Source organism: Sinohyriopsis cumingii, chromosome 2, assembly GCF_028554795.1.
Source record: "Sinohyriopsis cumingii isolate HCF-2022 chromosome 2, ASM2855479v2, whole genome shotgun sequence".
Taxonomy (NCBI): domain Eukaryota; kingdom Metazoa; phylum Mollusca; class Bivalvia; order Unionida; family Unionidae; genus Sinohyriopsis; species Sinohyriopsis cumingii.
The window spans coordinates 166,414,267-166,436,897 of record NC_142962.1 but is presented as its reverse complement, the minus strand read 5'-3'; the positions used below and the strand labels follow the sequence as shown (position 1 = coordinate 166,436,897).

The 22,631-nt window shown below is 37.4% G+C and overlaps 1 protein-coding gene across 1 annotated transcript in view; it reads right to left on the bottom strand.

Annotated features, from left to right (window-relative positions):
• Positions 1-22,631, bottom strand: part of LOC149806256 (dynein beta chain, ciliary-like) — a 185,028-nt gene that overhangs the window by 141,112 nt on the left and 21,285 nt on the right. Inside the window, exons 5-8 of the mRNA XM_089951202.1 lie at positions 19,484-19,695; positions 9,786-10,019; positions 6,073-6,240; positions 3,506-3,622 (exon numbers count right to left, since the gene is read on the bottom strand). Coding sequence (XP_089807328.1) covers positions 3,506-3,622; positions 6,073-6,240; positions 9,786-10,019; positions 19,484-19,695 — 731 coding nt within the window. The remainder of the gene's footprint in view (positions 1-3,505; positions 3,623-6,072; positions 6,241-9,785; positions 10,020-19,483; positions 19,696-22,631) is intronic.

Genomic DNA, 22,631 nt, shown 5'->3' with positions numbered 1-22,631 from the left:
CGTCCACATGTATATGATTTCAAAAGACTGGAAATTTAATTGCATTTTATGCCGCTGTTGGTAGTTAACATAATCATTTTTTTTCTGCAAAAGTGAAACTTTCGTGGTAAAACAAATGTCTTCCATTCATTTTGGAAAATGCAACATTCTTTCGGATTCCATTGTTTTTATTTAACTTTGGTGCTGACTTCCTTTGATGAGAGGTTATTTGTTTTACTGAAGATTGTAGTTGGCTTTCTTTGAATAAATGTGCATGTCTTATTGAAGTTGCCAGAAAAGAACAGCTTTGGAGGACCAAACATGTCTGTTTCTTACTGTGGCAGCAAAATGAAATAACTCTAGAACATTGACCCAGACTTAAATTTTCTTTTCATTTGCTTAGTATTTATAGAGAAGGATTGGTACTTCAAAGGTGATCAATTTTCTTTGAAGTTTCAGCAGAATTATTTTTTTCTGGGTTCATTTAAAAAACAAAAGGAATCAGCCATCATTTGGTCGATTGTAGTGGTTTTTTTCCTGCTTTCATAAGTTGGTCAATTGTGGCTAGTCCTGGTATCATATACGGATGAACAAGTAGATATCAGGTTTGTTTTGGGTTTTTGTTTGGTTGTTTTGGGTTTCTTTGGTTACAGTTCTTGTGTCAGAGTGATGTTATCTTCCATATGTGTGTCAATTTTTTATTAAAAAAATGGCTAACAGGCCATGAATACACAGGTGTTCTGTTCTGACAGGGATTACTACAGAAAAAAATATGTGTTATAAAGGATTTAATTTCATGAGTGAAAAGAAGAGGAATTTTACTTACCATCCAGATACAGAGATCAGTCAAAATAAATATATGAATTACTAACTAGCAGACGATAATATTTCATCCAAAATGAGATAGTGACTCATCCTGTTGATCTCTGCTATAAAAAAAAAAATGCAGAAATCTTATAAGCATACAGTTCTCAGGTCACCAGTAGGAAAATAAATTGCAATTTGCGACATTGGTGAAGCCCAGCATGATACCTGAATAAACTTTTTACATGTTATTTTTCGTACTTTTAAGAAGAAAAACTTTTTCTGTGTACGAGATAAAAACATGTATATGAAATTGCAGGAGCCATGCCATGATCATCTTATGTTAGAATTCTCTCTTCCACAAAAATGATAATACACTTTTTGCACATAACTTTTCATGCTTTTAAAAAACAAAGTTTTGTGTATCTAACAAGTATATGTATATGAAATTTTGGTAGCCAAGCCACATGTTATAACAATGCGTGCTATAGTGGGGTTACACTGTACAAAAGTGAAAATAAGAAAGAACTTGTGCTGGCACATTATGCACAAAACATCTCAATTTTACTTTATCATGGCTTGGTTCTGAACATTTGGTAGGCATTAAGGCCTTTGGTTCTGAACATTTGGTAGGTATTAAGGACTTTGGTTCCGAACATTTGATAGGTATTAAGGACTGGTTCTGAACATTTGGTTAGGTATCACAGACTTTGGTTCTGAACATTTGGTAGGTATTAAGGACTAGTTCTGAACATTTGATAGGTATTAAGGACTAGTTCTGAACATTTGGTAGGTATTAAGGACTAGTTCTGAACATTTGGTAGGTATTAAGGACTAGTTCTGAACATTTGGTAGGTATTAAGGACTAGTTCTGAACATTTGGTAGGTATTAAGGACTAGTTCTGAACATTTGATAGGTATTAAGGACTAGTTCTGAACATTTGGTAGGTATTAAGGACTAGTTCTGAACATTTGGTAGGTATTAAGGACTAGTTCTGAACATTTGGTAGGTATTAAGGACTAGTTCTGAACATTTGGTAGGTATTAAGGACTAGTTCTGAACATTTGGTAGGTATTAAGGACTAGTTCTGAACATTTGATAGGTATTGAACATTTGGTAGGTATTAAGGACTAGTTCTGAACATTTGATAGGTATTAAGGACTAGTTCTGAACATTTGGTAGGTATTAAGGACTAGTTCTGAACATTTGGTAGGTATTAAGGACTAGTTCTGAACATTTGGTAGGTATTAAGGACTAGTTCTGAACATTTGATAGGTATTGAACATTTGGTAGGTATTAAGGACTAGTTCTGAACATTTGGTAGGTATTAAGGACTAGTTCTGAACATTTGGTAGGTATTAAGGACTAGTTCTGAACATTTGGTAGGTATTAAGGACTAGTTCTGAACATTTGATAGGTATTAAGGACTAGTTCTGAACATTTGGTAGGTATTAAGGACTAGTTCTGAACATTTGGTAGGTATTAAGGACTAGTTCTGAACATTTGGTAGGTATTAAGGACTAGTTCTGAACATTTGGTAGGTATTAAGGACTAGTTCTGAACATTTGGTAGGTATTAAGGAGTAAAATACAGTTATAGTATCCAGCCTTTGTTTTATCTCTATTCCACAAAATGTAATCTTTCAATAAAAAATTAACATCTTTAAAAAGCTGTCTGTGATTAAGAAATTGCAAATTCACAACCCATTTGAATTGTTATCAGTTATGCCAACAAAGATCAAGAAAACTGCAGAATTTAAATTCAAGTTCTGTTTTGAGGATCTTTGTATATATGGGGCCTGCTGACTACTGTACAGCCCTCTGACAAGAACATTTCCAAAAATAAAGAAAAGAAAAACAGTCTAGTAGTGGAATGGTTGAATATTTTCTTTACCAATGAGCTTAAAAACACATATCATTTTAACCCTTTACCTCATAGAGCATAGTGACAAAGTGCAGCGCGCTATAAATAGAAAACCTGCATGTTACCTAGTCGACAGCATACGCATAGGCCTGCCTGTGAACTGTTAAGCAATGTAGTGTATGTTACGTTTAACAGCAGTTTTAACCATTGTACATTTTTGGTACACATCTATTATATGTGGAAAAATGTAAGAGTAAAGTCCAATTGTTATAGCTGTGTAATTATTTTTCAGGGTAAATTTTTTTTTATGTTCTTTAAAATCAAGAGAGAACTTGTTCACCGTCATGTCAGTGAGGACACGTGACCAACCATAGCTGCCTATTCCAATACTTGAAATTTACAAGGTTTTCGTGTGTGTCTACGTCACGAAATCATCTGAATTTGATAATTTATAAAAACTAATTGCTGCCTACATCAATATCAGAGCCTTTACCTAAGTTATTGAATCTTTCATAGTTGTGATTCTAATTGTGAAAACTTCGTACGTACTGAATGAAATCCGTGACCGCCATTTTGGAGATTGGAGATTATGACCCAGTTACTTTAAATAGCAGATATTGACCACGTGATCTGACATAATTTTCATTCGCAGAAATGAATGTAGTATCTAATAGGGGGGTTTTCCCCAAAGGTGGCGCTATGAAAACCAGCTCAAAATGGCTGATGTTTACAGCAGGCGTCAAAAGGTGCTTCCATGCAAACCTTGTAGAGGCATCAAAAGTCACTTCCATGTGAATGGAGTAGAGGCATCCAAAGACGCTTGCATGAGGTAAAGGGTTAAACAAAGTTAAAACTGACCTTGTAAGCAGACTCCAAACCCGAACAGTCATCGAAGGCCTGGCAGGCAATGGTAGCTAGGCGTCTATCAAAGTCTTTGACACTCTCTAGGAAATGCTTGTAGTTGTTGACAAATCTCTGAAAGAAAGTACAGTAAAACAGAAGCATGTAACTATTACACATATGACATTTATACAGAAAATTTGCCAGGGGGAAATCTAAATGGCCATTGTGACAAGGTGATAGCTATGAAAAGTTGACAATTAGGACAGGTTTAACTGTACTTGAAACAGAAATCTGAAAGAAAATCCGACAGGGAAAAACAATATAAGTAGATATCAAGATTTGATTCATACAGTATATATGTGTCCAGTAAGAAGAAGATATCAAGACTTGATGCAAACAGTATAAGCAGATATCAAGATTTGATTCATGCAGTATATGTGTCCAGTAAGAAGTAGAAATCAAAACTTGATGCATGTTGTTCATCCGTCGAGTCAACGCAAACCACTTTAGTCATTTGAGGGTTGGAGGTCGGGTTCTGTTCAGTGAGTGTGCAGGTGGCTGATGAGGCCAATCCTTGCACAGAATGTACATTTGTATAAGGGACAAGGGATGAGTGGGACATCTCCAGGAGGGTTGATGGCACACGCTTTTCTGGCTTGCCTCTTCAGCTCTGCTGCTGCTGTCCTGCTAGATTCACACAACCTGGAGCCTTTGTTCATGGAGGAATGCTGAGTAATTTGATCGCTTGTTGTATGCTCCCAGGAATCAGGGTTGATGTTGAACGCTTTCATTGCAGCTTTCAGATTATCTTTGAAGCGTTTCCTCTGACGTCCGTGGGATTGCTGTCCTTTCTGTAGCTCGCCATAGAAGAGTATCTTAGGCAGCCAGTGGGACTGCATCAGGATGGTGTGGATGCTGGGTAGGCCTGCTAGGGTGAGCACTTCCGTGTCTGGAACCTTGTCCTGCCACTTGATGTTAAGGATTTTCCTGTGACTAATGTGGTGTGAAAGTGGTTCAGCTTTCTGGCGTGGCATTGATACACCGTCCACATTTCGCATGCTTAATGTAGTGTAGGGAGTACAACTGCCCTGTAGACATTTAGTTGAGCTCTGTGACACTGTGCTGCCAAGGTAGGTGAAGCAGTTCACTATGTTGAGTTTTAGGCCGTTGATGGTGATGTTGGGATCAACATAGGGCTTTCCAGGGGCCAGCTGATGCAGGACTTCAGTCTTCTTGGTACTGATGGTGAGACCAAAGCTTGTGCAGGAGCTGAAGAACTTGTCAATGCTGCATTGCAGGTCGGCTTCTGAGCCAGCATTGAGGGCGCAGTCATCAGCAAATAAGAATTCCCTGATAGTGTCTGTCATATCCTTGGTTTTCACTTGAAGCCTCCTGGTGTTGAACAGTTTTCCATCTGTATGGTACCAGATGCTGACTCCAACATTTCAAAAAGCATTAATCAACATGGCGCTGAACAATAGACTGAACAGTGTTGGTGCCAGAACACAACCGTACTTGACACCATTGGTTAATGCGAATGGCTCAGATGTCTCTCCATTATCCTGGACCCGTGCCTGCATGCTGTCATTGAGGAAATGCTGCACCATAGATATAGAATTTTCTTGAGCATCCACACCTGGCCATTACCTTCCATAATCCTTCTCTGCTGATAGTATCGAAGGCCTTTGTCAAGTCAACATAGATGGAGAAGAGGTCGGCATTTTGATCTTGACATTTCTCTTGTAGCTGCCTTGAAGCAAACACCATGTCGATGATCGATGATGTTCAGAATCCACACTGGCTTTCTGGCCTGGTCAAGATGTATAGTGAGGCAGTTGAGAAGGATTCTGGCAAGTATCTTTCCTGCAATTGAGAGCAGTGGTTGTTGAAGTCCTAGCAGTTCCCTTTGTGCTTATACAGGTGGATTATGGAAGTGTCTTTGAATTCCTGGGGGATAGTCTCTTGCTGCCACATCAGTAAAATCAGTTGGTGGAGCCTTACTATCAGGGATGTGACCCCTTCCTTGTAGACTTCAGCTGGGATTGAGTCTGAACAGAGGCTTTGCCACTGAAGAGCAGACCTATTACTTCTGTGTCTCGAGCAAGGTTGGTGGGGCATCCAGTGCTTTATTGATGGGTAATTGGGAGAGACAACTGAAGGCTTCATCGTTGATGGTTGTATCACGATTCAGGATGCTGCCAAAGCGTTCAGCCCAGTATTAAGACTTGATGCATACAGTATAAGTAGATATCAAGACTTGATGCTTACAGTATATATGTGTCGAATAAGTAGATATCAAGACTTGATGCATACAGTATAAGTAAATATCAAAACTTAATTCTTACAGTATATATATGTTCAGTAATAAGTAGATATCAAGACTTGATGCTTGCAGTATATATGTGTTGAATAAGTAGATATCAAGACTTGATGCATACAGTATAAGTAGATATCAAGACTTGATGCATACAGTATAAGTAGATATCAAGACTTGATGCTTGCAGTATAGGCAGACATCAAGACTTGAGTCTTACAGTATATATGTGTCAAATAAGAAGTAGATATCAAGACTTGATGCTTACAGTATCCTTGAGATCTGTGCAATCATACGTGGCTTCAGTGAAAACCTTGTATTGCTCCATGAATTCCTCATGGAGACTGAGTATCTGCTGACTCAGCACTTTCCCTTTAAATCCTCCAATTTCCACTTTCTCCAGTTTCATGAACTCCATGGCTGTATCCATCAGATTCTAAAAACAATTTATCAGAAACTCAGTATTTTTCAACATGTTTCTATTATAAAACATATGTAAATACCAGAGACAGCAAAGACAGACAATCCCATTAGTTTATTATTTCCTAATCAGTAATTCATTAAAATTGTGAGTTGTTAATGTCAAAATCAAAGAATCATTTGAAGTAAATGATGCCAAAATTGTGTGATTAAAAAATAGGAGCAAAACATTTTATACCTCTGGCTTGATTCAATTTTCAATGACATCTGCGAAATTGTATTATCCAGTAAGTATAATTTACTTAACAGACTGAAGACATTTTACACGACTCTAGTGTACTAATCCTGTTATTGCTCTAAAAATTGGGTCAGATTATGATTACCTCAATTTTAATGATGTCATACTGTATCCATGACAACAACAAAAAGTAGGGACACAGAGGACTTGATCCCAAATACCATAGTTTCATTAGTTACTATTCAGTAAAGTACACACTTTTCCTGGGGTGTAACTATAAGTAGGACTAGGAAGGGAACACCCATATCATCACTGGATATGTTGTTACACTTTTTTTAAAAACAATCTAGCCAACTGTAGCACAATTCCTATGTCACACCTGTATGAAATAATCCATCCAAACTTTAGTAGGATTTCTATGTCACACATGTATAAAATAATCCAGCTGAACTGTAGCAGGATTCCTATGTCACACCTATATGAAATATTCCAGCTGAACTGAAACAGGATTGCTATTAGAATTTACTAAGAAAGTGGTTTCATGAAAAAATTTAGTGCAGCTAAATTGTATACCAAAACATTTTTGACCAGAACAAAATTCTTGATGGAAGAAAATTATTTCACTCCAAAACTTTGTGTCTTCTTTAATACATACATCAGAAGAACAGTACATCCCCATATGAATAGTACATCCTCATATGAATAGTACATCCCCATAAGAATAGTACATCCCCATACTATTGAATTCGTTCTACTTCTGGTCTTCTAACATTGATACAGCAGCTCTGAATCAAGTGTGAGATCTGGGCTATAATTAGCACAGATTGGTGAATGGATGCTGTCCCATTAGAAAAAAGTTGCTTACTCTTGCAAATCTAATGGAAGCAGAGCTTCATCATGAAACTACTGAGTGACCTGGAGAGGTTGTCTATTTCACTGCTGATATAAGTACTGACAGGTGATATAAGTACTGACAGGTTAAAATGACTCCACTGGGATAATATATATCCTGGAGAAAGTCATATCAGAACCAGACCTCAAGACATGACAGGTGTCAATTAGGGAACAGTTTCATTTGAATGTCATGACGACTGTCCTAACCTTATGAGACAATATGTGTAAGAAGCTTGTCTGGTTTGGTTTAATTCCTTGTAGGTTGAATGGATAACCCAACAGACCTAGATATGGAAGAGTCTGTAGGTTGAATGGATAACCCAACAGACCTAGATATGGAAGAGTCTGTAGGTTGAATGGATAACCCAACAGACCTAGATATGGAAGAGTCTGTAGGTTGAATGGATAACCCAACAGACCTAGATATGGAAGAGTCTGTAGGTTGAATGGATAACCCAACAGACCTAGAAATGGAAGAGTCTGTAGGTTGAATGGATAACCCAACAGACCTAGATATGGAAGAGTCTGTAGGTTGAATGGATAACCCAACAGACCTAGATATGGAAGAGTCTGTAGGTTGAATGGATAACCCAACAGACCTAGATATGGAAGAGTCTGTAGGTTGAATGGATAACCCAACAGACCTAGATATGGAAGAGTCTGTAGGTTGAATGGATAACCCAATAGACCTTGATATGGAAGAGTCTGAGAGTAAGAGCATCACTTCCTTCTATAAATGGTAAGAACAAAAAGATCTCCCTCTTCTGACTGGCTAAGTACTGACAATGTCACTGATTGGCTAAGTACTAACAAGGTATATCTTGCACTGATTGGCTAAGTATAACAAGGTCACTGATTGGCTAAGTACTGACAATGTCACTGATTGGCTAAGTACTGACAATGTCACTGATTGGCTAAGTACTGACAAGGTATGACTTGCACTGATTGGCTAAGTACTGACAAGATCACTGATTGGCTAAGTACTGACAAGGTATGACTTGCACTGATTGGCTAAGTATAACAAGGTCACTGATTGGCTAAGTACTGACAATGTCACTGATTGGCTAAGTACTGACAAGGTATGACTTGCACTGATTGGCTAAGTACTGACAAGTTATGACTTGCACTGATTGGCTAAGTACTGACAAGGTTGGCTAAGCACTGACAAGGTATGACTTGCACTGATTTGCTAAGTACTGACAAGGTCACTGACTGGCTAAGTACTGACAAGGTATGACTTGCACTGATTTGCTAAGTACTGACAAGGTATTGCTGGCACTGATTGGCTAAATACTGACAAGGTATGATTTGTACTGATTGACTAAGCACTGACAAAGTATGACTTGCACTGATTGGCTAAGTACTGACAATGTCACTGACTGGCTAAATACTGACAAGGTATGACTTGCACTGATTGGCTAAGTACTCACTGACTGGCTAAGCAATGACAAGGTATGACTTGCACTGATTGGCTAAGTACTGACAAGGTCATTGGCTAAGCACTGATAAGGTATGACTTGCACTAATTAGCTAAGTACTGATAAGTTATGACTTGCACTGACTGGCTAAGTACTGACAAGGTATTGCTGACACTGACTGGCTAAATACTGACAAAGTATGACTTGCACTGATTGGCTAAGCACTGACAAGGTATGACTTGCACTGATTGGCTAAGTACTCATTGACTGGCTAAGCACTGACAAGGTATGACTTGCACTGATTGGCTAAGTACTGACAAGGTATTGCTGACACTTACTGGCTAAATACTGATATGGTATGACTTGCACTGATTGGCTAAGCACTGACAAGGTATGACTTGCACTGATTCACTAAGTACTGACAAGGTCATTGGCTAAGCACTGTCATGGTATGACTTGCACTGATTGGCTAAGTACTGACAAGGTCACTAACTGGCTAAGTACTGATAAGGTATGACTTGCACTAATTAGTTAAGTACTGACAAGGTATGACTTGCACTGATTGGGTAGTACTGACAATGTATTTCTGGCACTGATTGGCTCAATACTGACATAGTATGACTTGCACTGATTTTGCCTGTGTGAAAGTGAAGATAATTCAGCAAGATTCCAGACAGTGGTTTCAAGGGTCAGTGAGCAATAGGCTGTGTGCACTCAACTATGAATAGCATGCATCAATGATAGGGTGTTCTGTACCATGTGTTCTAAAATTAACCAGGTCAGAGAAAGTAAAAAAATTCACAAAATGTTCAAACAATTATAAAATAATATATGCCACCTGTTCAGGAATGAATAATAATCCCAAAAATCCAAATCCCCTGGATGGATGGTTCAAATATAATGCAAACTGGGTCTGAATTGAGGGAGGGTGTCTGATACAATGTTGTTGTAAAACAAATCTTAAAAACTGTATTATATAAGTAGAATTGTTATTAAGTGATGTTATACTACCTCAATAGTCTCTATTCTCTCCTGGAACTTGTCATAACGGGCAAAAACCAATTTGTGGGCAAACTCCCACTCTCTGACATTCTGTCCCTCTTTGAAGTATTCTTTTAGTTTTCCCCTGTGCTCAAAGTAGGCATCCTTGAAAGCTCTCAGGACAGCATTGGTTTTCCTTACTTTGATGATGGTCTCCTCGACCTCTCCCTTGAAGATCTCATGTGGTTCAATGAAATTTCCAGCCTGAGAAAGAAAAAAAAATGCAACATAAAGACAAGTGGACAACAGGTATGTACTGTGTCTGTGCCCATACCCTTCACATGCATATGGGTGAATTCAGTAACTTATATAGCTTTCACATGCATATGCGTGAACTCATAATAATTTCATCTGAAATATAACTATATAACTTTCAGAATTATAGACATTGCAGTAATTCCTTGTGCATGCATCATAATTACAATGGTATATTTGTATCATAATTACAGTGGTATATATGCATCATAATTACAATGGTATATTTGCATCATAATTACAATAGTATATATGCATCATAATTACAATGGTATATATGCATCATAATTACAATGGTATTTTTGCATACTTCATAATTACAATGATATATTGCATACCTCATAATTGCAATGGTATATCTGCATCATAATTACAATGGTATATTTGTATCATACTTACAACGGTATATTTGCATCATAATTACAATGGTATATATACATCATAATTACAGTGGTATATATGCATCATAATTCCTGTGGTATATATGCATCATAATTACAATGGTATATATGCATCATAATTACAATGGTATATTTGCATCATAATTACAATGGTATATATGCAACATAATTACAATGGCATATATGCAACATAATTACAACGGTATATATGCATCATAATTACAATGGCATATATGAATCATAATTACAATGGTATATATGCATCATAATTACAATGGCATATATGAATCATAATTACAATGGTATATATGCAACATAATTACAATGGTATATATGTATCATAATTACAATGGTATATATGCATCATAATTACAATGTTATTTTTGCATACTTCATAATTGCAATGATATATTTGCATACCTCATAATTGCAATGGTATATCTGCATCATAATTACAATGGTATATATGCATCATAATTACAATGGTATATACATATCATAATTACAATGGTATATTTGCATCATAATTACAATGGTATATTTGCATCATAATTACAATGGTATATTTGCATCATAATTACAATGGTAAATATGTAACATAATTACAATGGTATATATGCATCATAATTACAATGATATTTTTGCATACCTCAACATATCAATTTGCAAAACCTGTTCAAAAAATATTGTAGACACTAAACTCAAACACAAGATCAACCTGTCCTCATTAAAGGAGTTACTTGCCATGCAAATATATGATTGTAATTATAAGGTATGCAAGTATACCATTGTAATTATGAGGTATGCAAATATATCATTGTAATTATGAGGTATGCAAATATACTTTTGTAATTATGAGGTATGCAAATATACTGTTCTAATTATGAGGTATGCAAATATACTGTTGTAATTATGAGGTATGCAAATATACCACTGTAATTATGAGGTATGCAAATATACCACTGTAATTATGAGGTATGCAAATATACTTTTGTAATTGTGAGGTATGCAAATATACTGTTGTAATTATGAGGCATGCAAATATACCACTGTAATTATGAGGTATGCAGATATGCCACTGTAATTATGAGGTATGCAAATATACTGTTGTAATCATAAGGTATGCAAATATACTGTTGTAATTATGAGGTATGCAAATATACGATTGTAATTATGAGGTATGCAAATATGCCACTGTAATTATGAGGTACGCAAATATACTGTTGTAATCATGAGGTATGCAAATATACTGTTGTAATTATGAGGTATGCAAATAAACGATTGTAATTATGAGGTATGCAAATATTCCACTGTAATTATGAGGTATGCAGATATACTTTTGTAATTATGAGGTAAGCAAGTATACCATTGCAATTATGAGGTATGCAAAATTTCAAGCACCGGTTATTATTTCATTTGTAGAAAGGATTAAAGTCAGCAGGATACAGTAATCTTGTGTGGATGATAACATTAGGTGAAATTATTTTATAATTTAGTTTAATATTGCACTAATTTAAAACTACTACTACTATTACTAATAATAATATTAATTAAAAAAATAATAACAATACTGGTATTCAGTGCATGATATTTGTTCAGAAACCAAGTTTGAAAGATGAATCTTTATACAGAGGCCACCTGTGTGCAAAGGCCAGTTTGTTTTCCCATGGGTATCCGCAATTGACATGTTCAACTGTGTTTATGTATTTGTTCAAGGTATGAAGATAGCCATAATCGACAGGTTTGATTGTGTGTATGTATTTGTTCTAGGTATGAAGGTAGCTGCTATTGACAGATTTGAATGTGCTCTAGGTATGAAGGTGGCTGCTATTGGCAGGTTTGAGTGTGTATGTCTTTGTTCTAGGTATGAAATATCCCATCTGTAAAAAAACAAATCATTCTTAATTGCAAGTATTAGATGGTACATGTTGTACACTGGCGTTCACCTTCAATAAGGGTACCTTTCATACATTGGAGTTCACCTTCAATTAGGGTACCTGTTGTACATTGGAGTTCACCTTCAATTAGGGTACCTGTTGTACATTGGAATTCACCTTCAATTAGAGTACCTGTTGTACATTGGAGTTCACCTTTAATTAGGGTGTGTATTACATACAATGACAATATTAATAACGAACCTTCCAAGGGTGTGAACCACTCTGGTGGCCTAAGTGGTAAAAGCATCTGTTTCTGATGTGGGAGGTAATGGGTTCAAACCCCAGCAGTCATACCAAAGACTTCTGAAAATGGTGCCCATAGCTGCCTCACTAGGTGCTGAGCATTAAGAGGTTAGCCATAGGACTGGTTGGCCTGGTGTCAAGATAACATGACTGGGTGGGAGATGAGGTCACGTCTGCAGCATGAAGCCCCAGTCCTAGACATCACTATAAATTGACACACTGCAGACATTGCAGAAATGCGACTCAAATTTAAAAAGCTACATTTAAAAAATATCTGATCCCAATCCAAGGGTGTCTATTACATGTAGTTATTATCACTTCATGACATAATATTAATAACGCATAGTCTAACCCCTGATTATGAGGCATTCATAATCAATTTAAGTATTGCAACCTCATCTGTCCCCAAAATATGGAAAACTGAAAAAGTAACTCCCATTCACAACTTTGGTTCTAAGGATGATGCTGATAACTACCGACCAAACTCAATACTACCAGACTTGTCAAAATTGATTGAAAAACATGTCCATGACTCATTCATGTCATATTTAACCAAACACTTGCTGTTACACCCTAATCAGACAGGCTTTAGACAGAAACATTCATGTGAGACTGCCTTGATCTCCCTAACTGATAAACGGCTTCAAGCACTTGACCAAGGTAGAATAATAGGAACTGTATTTGTAGATTTCAGGAAAGCTTTTGACATTGTAGACAATGAAATCCTTTTAAAGAAACTGAAAATTTACAAATGTGATGAAAGAACAATTAGATGGTTTACATACTTAAGTGAGAGAACACAACATGTTTATATAAATAATGTTCTGTCTGAACCTGGAACAATTAGATATAGAGTACCACAAGGCTCATTTCTGGGTCCATTGCTATTTATTTTATTTATTAATGACCTACCACTTTTACTAAGAGACTCAATATCATCTACAGATCTCTATGCAGATGACACAACATTGTCAGATATTCAAAACACAAAACATGAACTCAAAATTTCTTTACAGAATGCCCTAAATAAACTGGACAACTGGTGCACATGCAATGGCATGGTGGTAAATACTATAAAACTAAAATATTACTTATCACAACATGGCAAAAAAGGACAAAATCTTGATAGTGATGAACTATGCCTGACATGGAAAGATAAAAATCTGCAAATGGTCTGTCATGATAGACTACTTGGTGTTCTGGTAGATAATAACCTCTGAACATATCAAACATATCAGTAAAAAAGTCAATTCAAATTTATGGCTTCTCAGTAGGATAGACATTTTCTCCCTGAAAGGCACAGAAAACTATTTTATAACAGTTACATACAACCCTATTTAGACTACTGTAACACAGTATGGGGTAATTCAAATGATAAAAACATAGCAAAGCTGACACATCTTCAAAAAAGAGCATTTGGGCTAATATCAGTCCAGAAAGAAAGCAAGGAAAATTTAGCTGGTAAGTTAAAAATATTACCTATAAAAGACCGAATCTATTTGAGAAAAGCCAAATTAATGTACAGGATATCTCATAATAGTGCTCCTGAATATTTACAATCACTATTCCAGTATAAGCTACCTAATAATACTCGCCACCTGCAATCCATGTCTATCAAACAGTATAAAATTCCCAAACCAAATACCGAATTATTTTTAAAAAGTTTCCAATACTCTGGAACTTTGCTCTCGAATAGTATTCCAATTGAGATTAGAAATGCCAACTCTATTTCCTTCTTCCAAACCCAATATATCCAGTGGCTTCAGAGATGCAGCTAAAATAATAGGTTCACTGAGAGTAACTAACCCATACAATTAAATTGCACCTTCCTGTCTGCCTATACATACATATACACTGTCAGAAACAATGAAGCTCCAATGATAATAGATGGTCGATTCATTGCATCCCAATTCCAGAATCCTGAATTCCTTACATTTTTTGCAAAAACTTTAACTATAAACATTAGTTCTCATGAATTAATTACCTATATTTTGTTTCCTCCTCAACCATTTCTTCATTCTTCATGTACATACTGTCAATTAATTGGGAAACTCTGTTCAATTATGCAAGTCTCTCATAATAGTACTTTTATCCATAGATGTATCCAGGTAAAGAATGCCTATTTAATTTTTTCCTCAAAAAAAGGAAATTTTAAAGTAAATTTATGTTTCTCCAAGAATGCATACCTGATCACATCAACATTAGGGACATAAACCTGCTATAAGCCCAAATCCAACACTACTAAAAAGACAAAAATTAGTCTTTTCTAATTCCTGTAGACAAATGGCAATAACTCTTGCCAATGATCTCCCTTTGCCTCCACCAGGTTGTCAGTAGTTTGTAAGCTGTACAGTATGCTCATGAGGATTCTAGCAGAGTATTTTGGAATGAATTTAAATAATGTAAACAGGTATGTATTCTTGGAGAAACATAATTTATCTAAACATTAGCTTTCTCCTTCTACTTTCTCAATCACATTAATGAATAGGTTATAGGTGTGAAGAATAGGTAATAGGTGTGAAGAATAGGTAATAGGTGTGAAGAATAGGTAATAGGTGGGAATGCTAAACATCTGACCTATATGATCATCTATTCTCCTAATCTGATAAGCAACACTGGGTCACATGATCTGCTACTCAAATATATGATCACTGAATTCTTCTTTCTGAAAAAATTCACAGGCAAATTTAACAAATCTAATAGGGTAAATTGACATTAAATTGAGTCTGGCAGTCATTACTGCTACCGGATCCAGCAGGTTCAAAGTTTATCCGTGAAGCTAAATCTCTGAGAAGGTTGACTCTGCATACCAGTATTATCTCTCAGATTAATTTTGAACATGAGGATTACATAGAAAGAGTCTTTTGTGCTTGCCATGACTTGCCTCTGTGCTTTGAGTAGTGCTTGAGGTCACAACAGAGTCTTGCATGGCCGCTCCTCTCACTCTATGGAAGAGAGGATGCATATGATGACTCTGATGGTAACAAAGCCTGTCAAGAGGACCACTGAACCATTTGATCTGATCTGAAGATAGTTTGGGGGAATGGAAAGGGCATGTAACCCTGCATGCTAAAGCTAATGATATCAAGAAACAGGTTTTATCAGGACCGCATCTTCACCAAATTTGCAGGTTAAAGTACCAGAGAGATTCATTTTGTAAACAGGGTCAATAATTTTGGTCAATTCAGGTCAAAACAACTGGGAGATAATTATTATGACTGATATCATCATAATGTCAAAGTTCAATATCATAGAGTGGTGGTAATTGGGGCCAAATATTTCTCCTCATAGAGCCATCACTGCCATAATGTCAAAGTTCAATATCATAGAGTGGTGGTAATTGGGGCTAAATATTTCTCCTCATAGAGCCATCACTGCCATAATGTCAAAGTTCAATATCATAGAGTGGTGGTAATTGGGGCCAAATATTTCTCCTCATAGAGCCATCACTGCCATAATGTCAAAGTGTGTTCAATATCATAGAGTGGTGGTAATTGGGGCCAAATATTTCTCCTCATAGACCCAGAGAAAAATATTGGCCAGTTTAGGGATTGGACATTCAAAGAGATGGTCTCTGTATCAGTCCCTAAAAACTACTTTTCCCTTGTAAGACTTCTTGATATTGAAATTTACTACACAATGTAAGTTATATATTCTTTCCCTTTCAAGGCTGTCCAGTCCAGACAAGAGCTAAGAGTGGAGAATAAGACAGTCTGGGCAAGAAAAGAACACCTATAACTGTGGTTGTTTCAGACAATTTGGGTTGGCTGGAGTCTTCCTAATCAGATCTATTGCTTGATCAAGTAAATTGGTGACCCAGAACTCTTCCCATCTGAACAAAGCTATCAGAATCATTCTGCGTATTATTTTTGGTACCAAGACCATGGGAGGTTAGTTGAAGGCTCCCAACTGATTGACAATGCATCCATGGCCCAAGCTTCTGGGTCCAGAACTGGAGAGACAAAGGTGGGCAACTTGTATTTCCACCTTGCCACAAAAAATTAATGAAGAGACAACTCTAATCTGCAGAAAGACTAACTGATGGCAACAAATTATGTATGAATGATTTGACCCTTTCTGGATAGAGTGCCACCAGGACGTTGCATCTGCCAGGAATGTGTCTTTTTTGTTCACTGATATCAAGCTGGTCTCATCTACTGCAAAATAAGAATACACAGTTCTTTGATTGGAGATGCCACTTTAGGAGGTAGATCACGACTATAGCATTGCTCCAAAATAATTAGGACAGATGTTGCCAAGAACTGAACTTTTTAGAAGTGAAAGGCATTGATGATGTCGTCTTCATTCAACAAGGCTGGTGTTTAGAGACTGATGACAGTCTTCATTTGACAAGACTGATGTTTAGTGGCTGATTCATTCAGCAAGACTGATGTTTAGAGGCTGATGACAGTCTTCATTTGACAAGACTGATGTTTAGAGGCTGACGACAGTCTTCATTTGACAAGACTGATGTTTAGAGGCTGACAACAGTCTTCATTCAACAAGACTGAGCTTTAGAGACTGACAACAGTCTTCATTTGACAAGACTGAGGTTAAGAGACTGACAACAGTCTTCATTCAACAAGACTGAGGTTTAGAGACTGACGACAATCATCATTCAACAAGACTGAGGTTTAGAGACTGATGACAGTCTTCATTCAACAAGACTGAGGTTTAGAGACTACTGGCATCAGTATAAACTGTTATTTCTGCTTGAGGTTTCTCCAGAGGAATCCACTGTGAGTCAACCTGGGTTGACATAGGAATGATTGTACCTCATACATCATCCAGACATTTTCATCAAGGGGACTTAGAAATGGGCACTAGTGAGCTTGAAAGGTCATCTGTAATGGTTGCATAAAAAACATCCAAGTCTGCTGAAACATTTAATAGTCCTAGGAACTGCAAGAACTCTCTCATTAAAATCCAAGTCCTATTGGAACTGGACTTGACGAGTTCAACAATCCAGACCAAGCAGATGTGAGTGAATTGTACCAGATTAAGGTTGGTGAGAAACTCCATATGCAGATGGACAAAACAATGGGATGGATGAAAACTGCATTTTTCTTGGTTCACAAAAGATACTGAAATGATTCAAAAAATGATACATCATTTCTGCACTTGACAAAAATAAAACTTACTATGTTAAATATGCTGCCATTACTGTAGATGAAGTGGACTGGAACAGGGCAATAACCCAGTAGCTGTTGTTTAGGCCAAAGGGTAGAATTTGACACTGAGAAACCATGTCATGGTAAGCAAAACAGATAAATTTCCATGATGCAGGCTGGGGATTTGATGGGACTTGACATGACATGTCTTCATGCGACTGGATGTAAAGATGTGTCAGTCAGAACAAGAATGTCTACATACTCATTGATTCTAAAGGAGAAATTATTGATATCACCATCTCCATTGTCACTTTCAGTGGCACAAGATAATGGCAGAGTCAGTTCAGGTCAATGATTAGCCTCATGTTGCCTTTGAGAAAAAAGCCTATGATAAAACCTGGGAGATCGCAGTTTTGCACAAGCTCCACCCTGTTTGTCAATGAGTTGTAGAAAAGTGTCCTCCCAACCTGACTACATCAATGAAAATGGGAGAGCAGGAGAGAGGAGGATGTTGGAAAAATGAAATCTGAAGCCCCTCCTAAATTACCAGGATTACTAATTCATTCTGAGGTAATACGCTGATCCAATGAGAATTACAGGATTCTTGTGCCAAATGGTAAGCTGTCTGTGGGTGTTGGTTTCTAGCCTCCCCTGTAAAGTAAAGTTGCCTTCTAAATTGGCAGATAAGCCATGAACATATGGTAAGCTGTGTCTGCCAGATGAATATGACATGCCAGAAAAGCCAACTAGTTTGCTGGGAGTATGGTCAGTTACTGGTGGGGCAGAAGGTGGTCTGGCAATCAGGCCAAGGGTGTAACTAAAATCCTCATCAAAATATGGGTATGTCAGTGGAACAAATGGATCTGACACTAAGATCCCCATAGCTGTATGGAGATGGAGCTGTAATCATGGCTGGCTATATGGACCTATCAATAAAGTCCCCAAACTGAGAAAGACAGGATGGCTGGATGACTGAGTTGGCTGTAGATGATGAATTTATATTGAAAGACAGGATGGCTGGATGACTGAGTTGGCTCTAGATGATGAATTTATACTGAAAGACAGGATGGCTGGATGACTGAGTCAGCTCTAGATGATGAATTTATACTGAAAGACAGATCAAACAGATTTGGAAAAATCCTTATATGCCCAGACTTAAAAGACCGTAGGATATGCGCAGACATGCAGATGAACTTACACCCAATGGGTTAAGACACTTAAAATGGGTTGAGATGCTTGTCCTAAAACCTGTAGAAACAAGAGATGGAGACAAGGGTAAAATTTGTCCTGAACTTGAGAACTCCATCATCATCTCCAGACAATGCATTGGATGGTGGTAGATTGCAAAACCTCAACATTTTGTTCCCCCATTTCCACTGAAGTAATCATAGCTGATGGTTGTAAATGTCACACTTTAGATTGAGGGGGGCCAGCAATGTCCCCCAACAAGGTTTGCAAGAGATGCTGACTTAGGATGTATGCTTAAGAAATTGATGTTATCTTTAAGAGATTTGTTTCTTCAATAAATCAGCCAAAGGCATACCCTGGTTTCTCTTTTAATGGCTGCAATTTATCATTTTCAATGCAAGAGAACCTCATGAAATACACTTCATGTCAGTAAGGTGATTTTAAACCAAGTGCTTAGCATCTCTAGAAACTACTGGAATATGGACCTGAACTCACCTGGTTCATCTCTAGAAACTATATAGACCTGGACTCACCTGGTTCATGATCAAGTTGCAGATCTCTTGGAGAAGGACAATGATTCTGCCTGGTGTGTTGTAGTACTCTGAGTTGACCCACAGTAAACAAACAGCATGGATCATTGGTCTCAGCAGCTTGATGCTTTCATCAAACTCTGCCTGCTCAAAGTCCTCAAAATGGTGGCGCAATGGTTTCAGGAACATATTGATGTCCTGTGCCTCTTTCAAAGCTGTCAATAGATAGTGGCAAATAATTCTAGTTTCATAAAACAAAATAATTGTAAACTAACAACATAATTTTTTAATACATATTCTTTGCACTATGCAGAGTATTTGCAGACCTGCCACCTTGGGTGGAATGATAATTAGGATGGCAAAGGAAAAAAACAGTGTTTATGACCATATATTTACAAAACTTTACAAAGGAAATGACATCTCCACTATCTTATGCTATTTACCTAATGTGAAAACATATGCTACAGTCATGCCATGAAAATCTATAAATTTCCCATAATCTGTTTTTAACCACTGATTGCATTATGTATTATGTAACTGGGGTCCATAACCACTGATTGCATTATGTACTATGTAACTAGGGTCCATAACCACTGATTGCATTATGTACTATGTAACTGGGGTCCATAACCACTGATTGCATTATGTACTATGTAACTAGGGTCCATAACCACTGATTGCATTATGTATTATGTAACTGGGGTCCATAACCACTGATTGCATTATGTATTATGTAACTTGGGTCCATAACCACTGATTGCATTATGTACTATGTAACTGGGGTCCATAACCACTGATTGCATTATGTACTATGTAACTGGGGTCCATAACCACTGATTGCATTATGTATTATGTAACTGGGGTCCATAACCACTGATTGCATAATGTACTATGTAACTAGGGTCCATAACCACTGATTGCATTATGTACTATGTAACTGGGGTCCATAACCACTGATTGCATTATGTACTATGTAACTAGGGTCCATAACCACTGACTGCATTATGTACTATGTAACTAGGGTCCATAACCACTGACTGCATTATGTATTATGTAACTGTGGTCCATAACCACTGATTGCATTATGTACTATGTAACTAGGGTCCATAGCCACTGATTGCATTATGTATTATGTAACTGGGGTCCATAACCACTGATTGCATTATGTATTATGTAACTGGGGTCTGTAACCACTGACTGCATTATGTACTGTGTAACTAGGGTCCTTAACCACTGATTGCATTATGTACTATGTAACTAGGGTCCATAACTGCTGATTGCATTATGTATTATGTAACTGGGGTCTGTAACTGCTGACTGTACTATGTACCAGGTAAATGGGGTCCATAACCACTGATTGCATTATGTACTATGTAACTAGGGTCCATAACCACTGATTGCATTATGTACTATGTAACTAGGGTCCATAACTGCTGATTGCATTATGTATTATGTAACTGGGGTCTGTAACTGCTGACTGTACTATGTACCAGGTAACTGGGGTCCATAACCACTGACTGCACTATGTACTATGTAACTGGGGTCTGTAACTGCTGACTGTACTATGTACCAGGTAACTAATACCGATTAAATAACTGCATGTACAAATTCAAGATATTGAAACTTGGAGCTGTTTTCTTCAGTTCATAATCATCATCTGCTTGGCAGGTCTGCATCTCAAGATATTCATTAGAAAAATGGAATATTTTGTATTTTGTTATAAGGCAACTAGGGTTCATACTTGCAGACCACATTATGTACCACGCAACTGGGGTTCATACTTGCAGACGCCACTATGTACCAGGCAACCAGGGTTCATACTTGCAGACCACATTATGTACCAGGCAACTGGGTTACATACTGCAGACAAAATTATGTACCAGGCAACTGGGGTTCTTACTTGCAGACCACATCATGTACCAGGCAACTGGGGTTCATACTTGCAGACCACATTATGTACCAGGCAACTAGGGTTCCTACTTGCAGACCACATTATGTACCAGGCAGCAAGGGTTCATACTTGCAAACCACATTATGTTCCAGGCAACTGGGGTTCATACTTGCAGACCACATAATGTACCAGGCAACTGGGATTCATACTTGCAGACCACATTATATACCAGGCAACTAGGGTTCATACTTGCAGACCACATCATGTACCAGGCAACTGGGGTTCATACTTGCAGACCACATCATGTACCAGACAACTGGGGTTCATACTTGCAGACCACACTATGTACCAGGCAATTAGGGTTCCTACTTGCAGACCACATTATGTACCAGGCAACAAGGATTCATACTTGCAAACCATATTATGTACCAGGCAACTGGGGTTCATACTTGCAGACCACATTATGCACCAGGCAACTGGGGTTCATACTTGCAGACCACATTATGTACCAGGCAACTTGGTCTATAACTGGTGTCTGCATTATGTACCTGGCATATTAATTGCCAAATGTGTAACTTTGAGACCTGCCTATATATTAGGTATGTGTTTATTTCCACATTTGAAATTAACTATGGCATATGTAGTGGTACTGATGTGTAAAGAGCATGTTATGGACACACAGCTCTGAAGCTGTCAGTAATACTGATGTGTGATCAGTTACAGACACACAGCTCAATAAGCTGTCAGTAATACTGATGTGTGACCAGTGTGTTATAGATACACAGCTCAATAAGCTGTCAGTAATACTGATGTGTGATCAGTGTGTTATGGACACACAGCTCAATAAGCTGTCTGCAATACTGATGTGTGATCAGTGTGTTACAGACACACAGCTCAATAAGCTGTCAGCAATACTGATGTGTCATCAGTGTATTGGACACACAGCTCAATAAGATGTCAGCAATACTGATGTGTGATCAGTGTGTTATGGACACACAGCTCAATAAGCTGTCAGCAATACTGATGTGTGATCAGAGTGGTATGGACACAGCTCAATAAGCCATCAGTTGTTGCTGTCATTGTTGTTGTTATGGGTGTAACTGACCTGTGATCAGTGTGTTATGGACACACAGCTCAATAAGCTGTCAGCAATACTGATGTGTGATCAGTGTTAGGGACATACAGATCAATAAACCGACCAGGCATATCCGATTGGCACTTACATCAATTTCAGGTTTCCAATAGCCTGTTATCAAACAG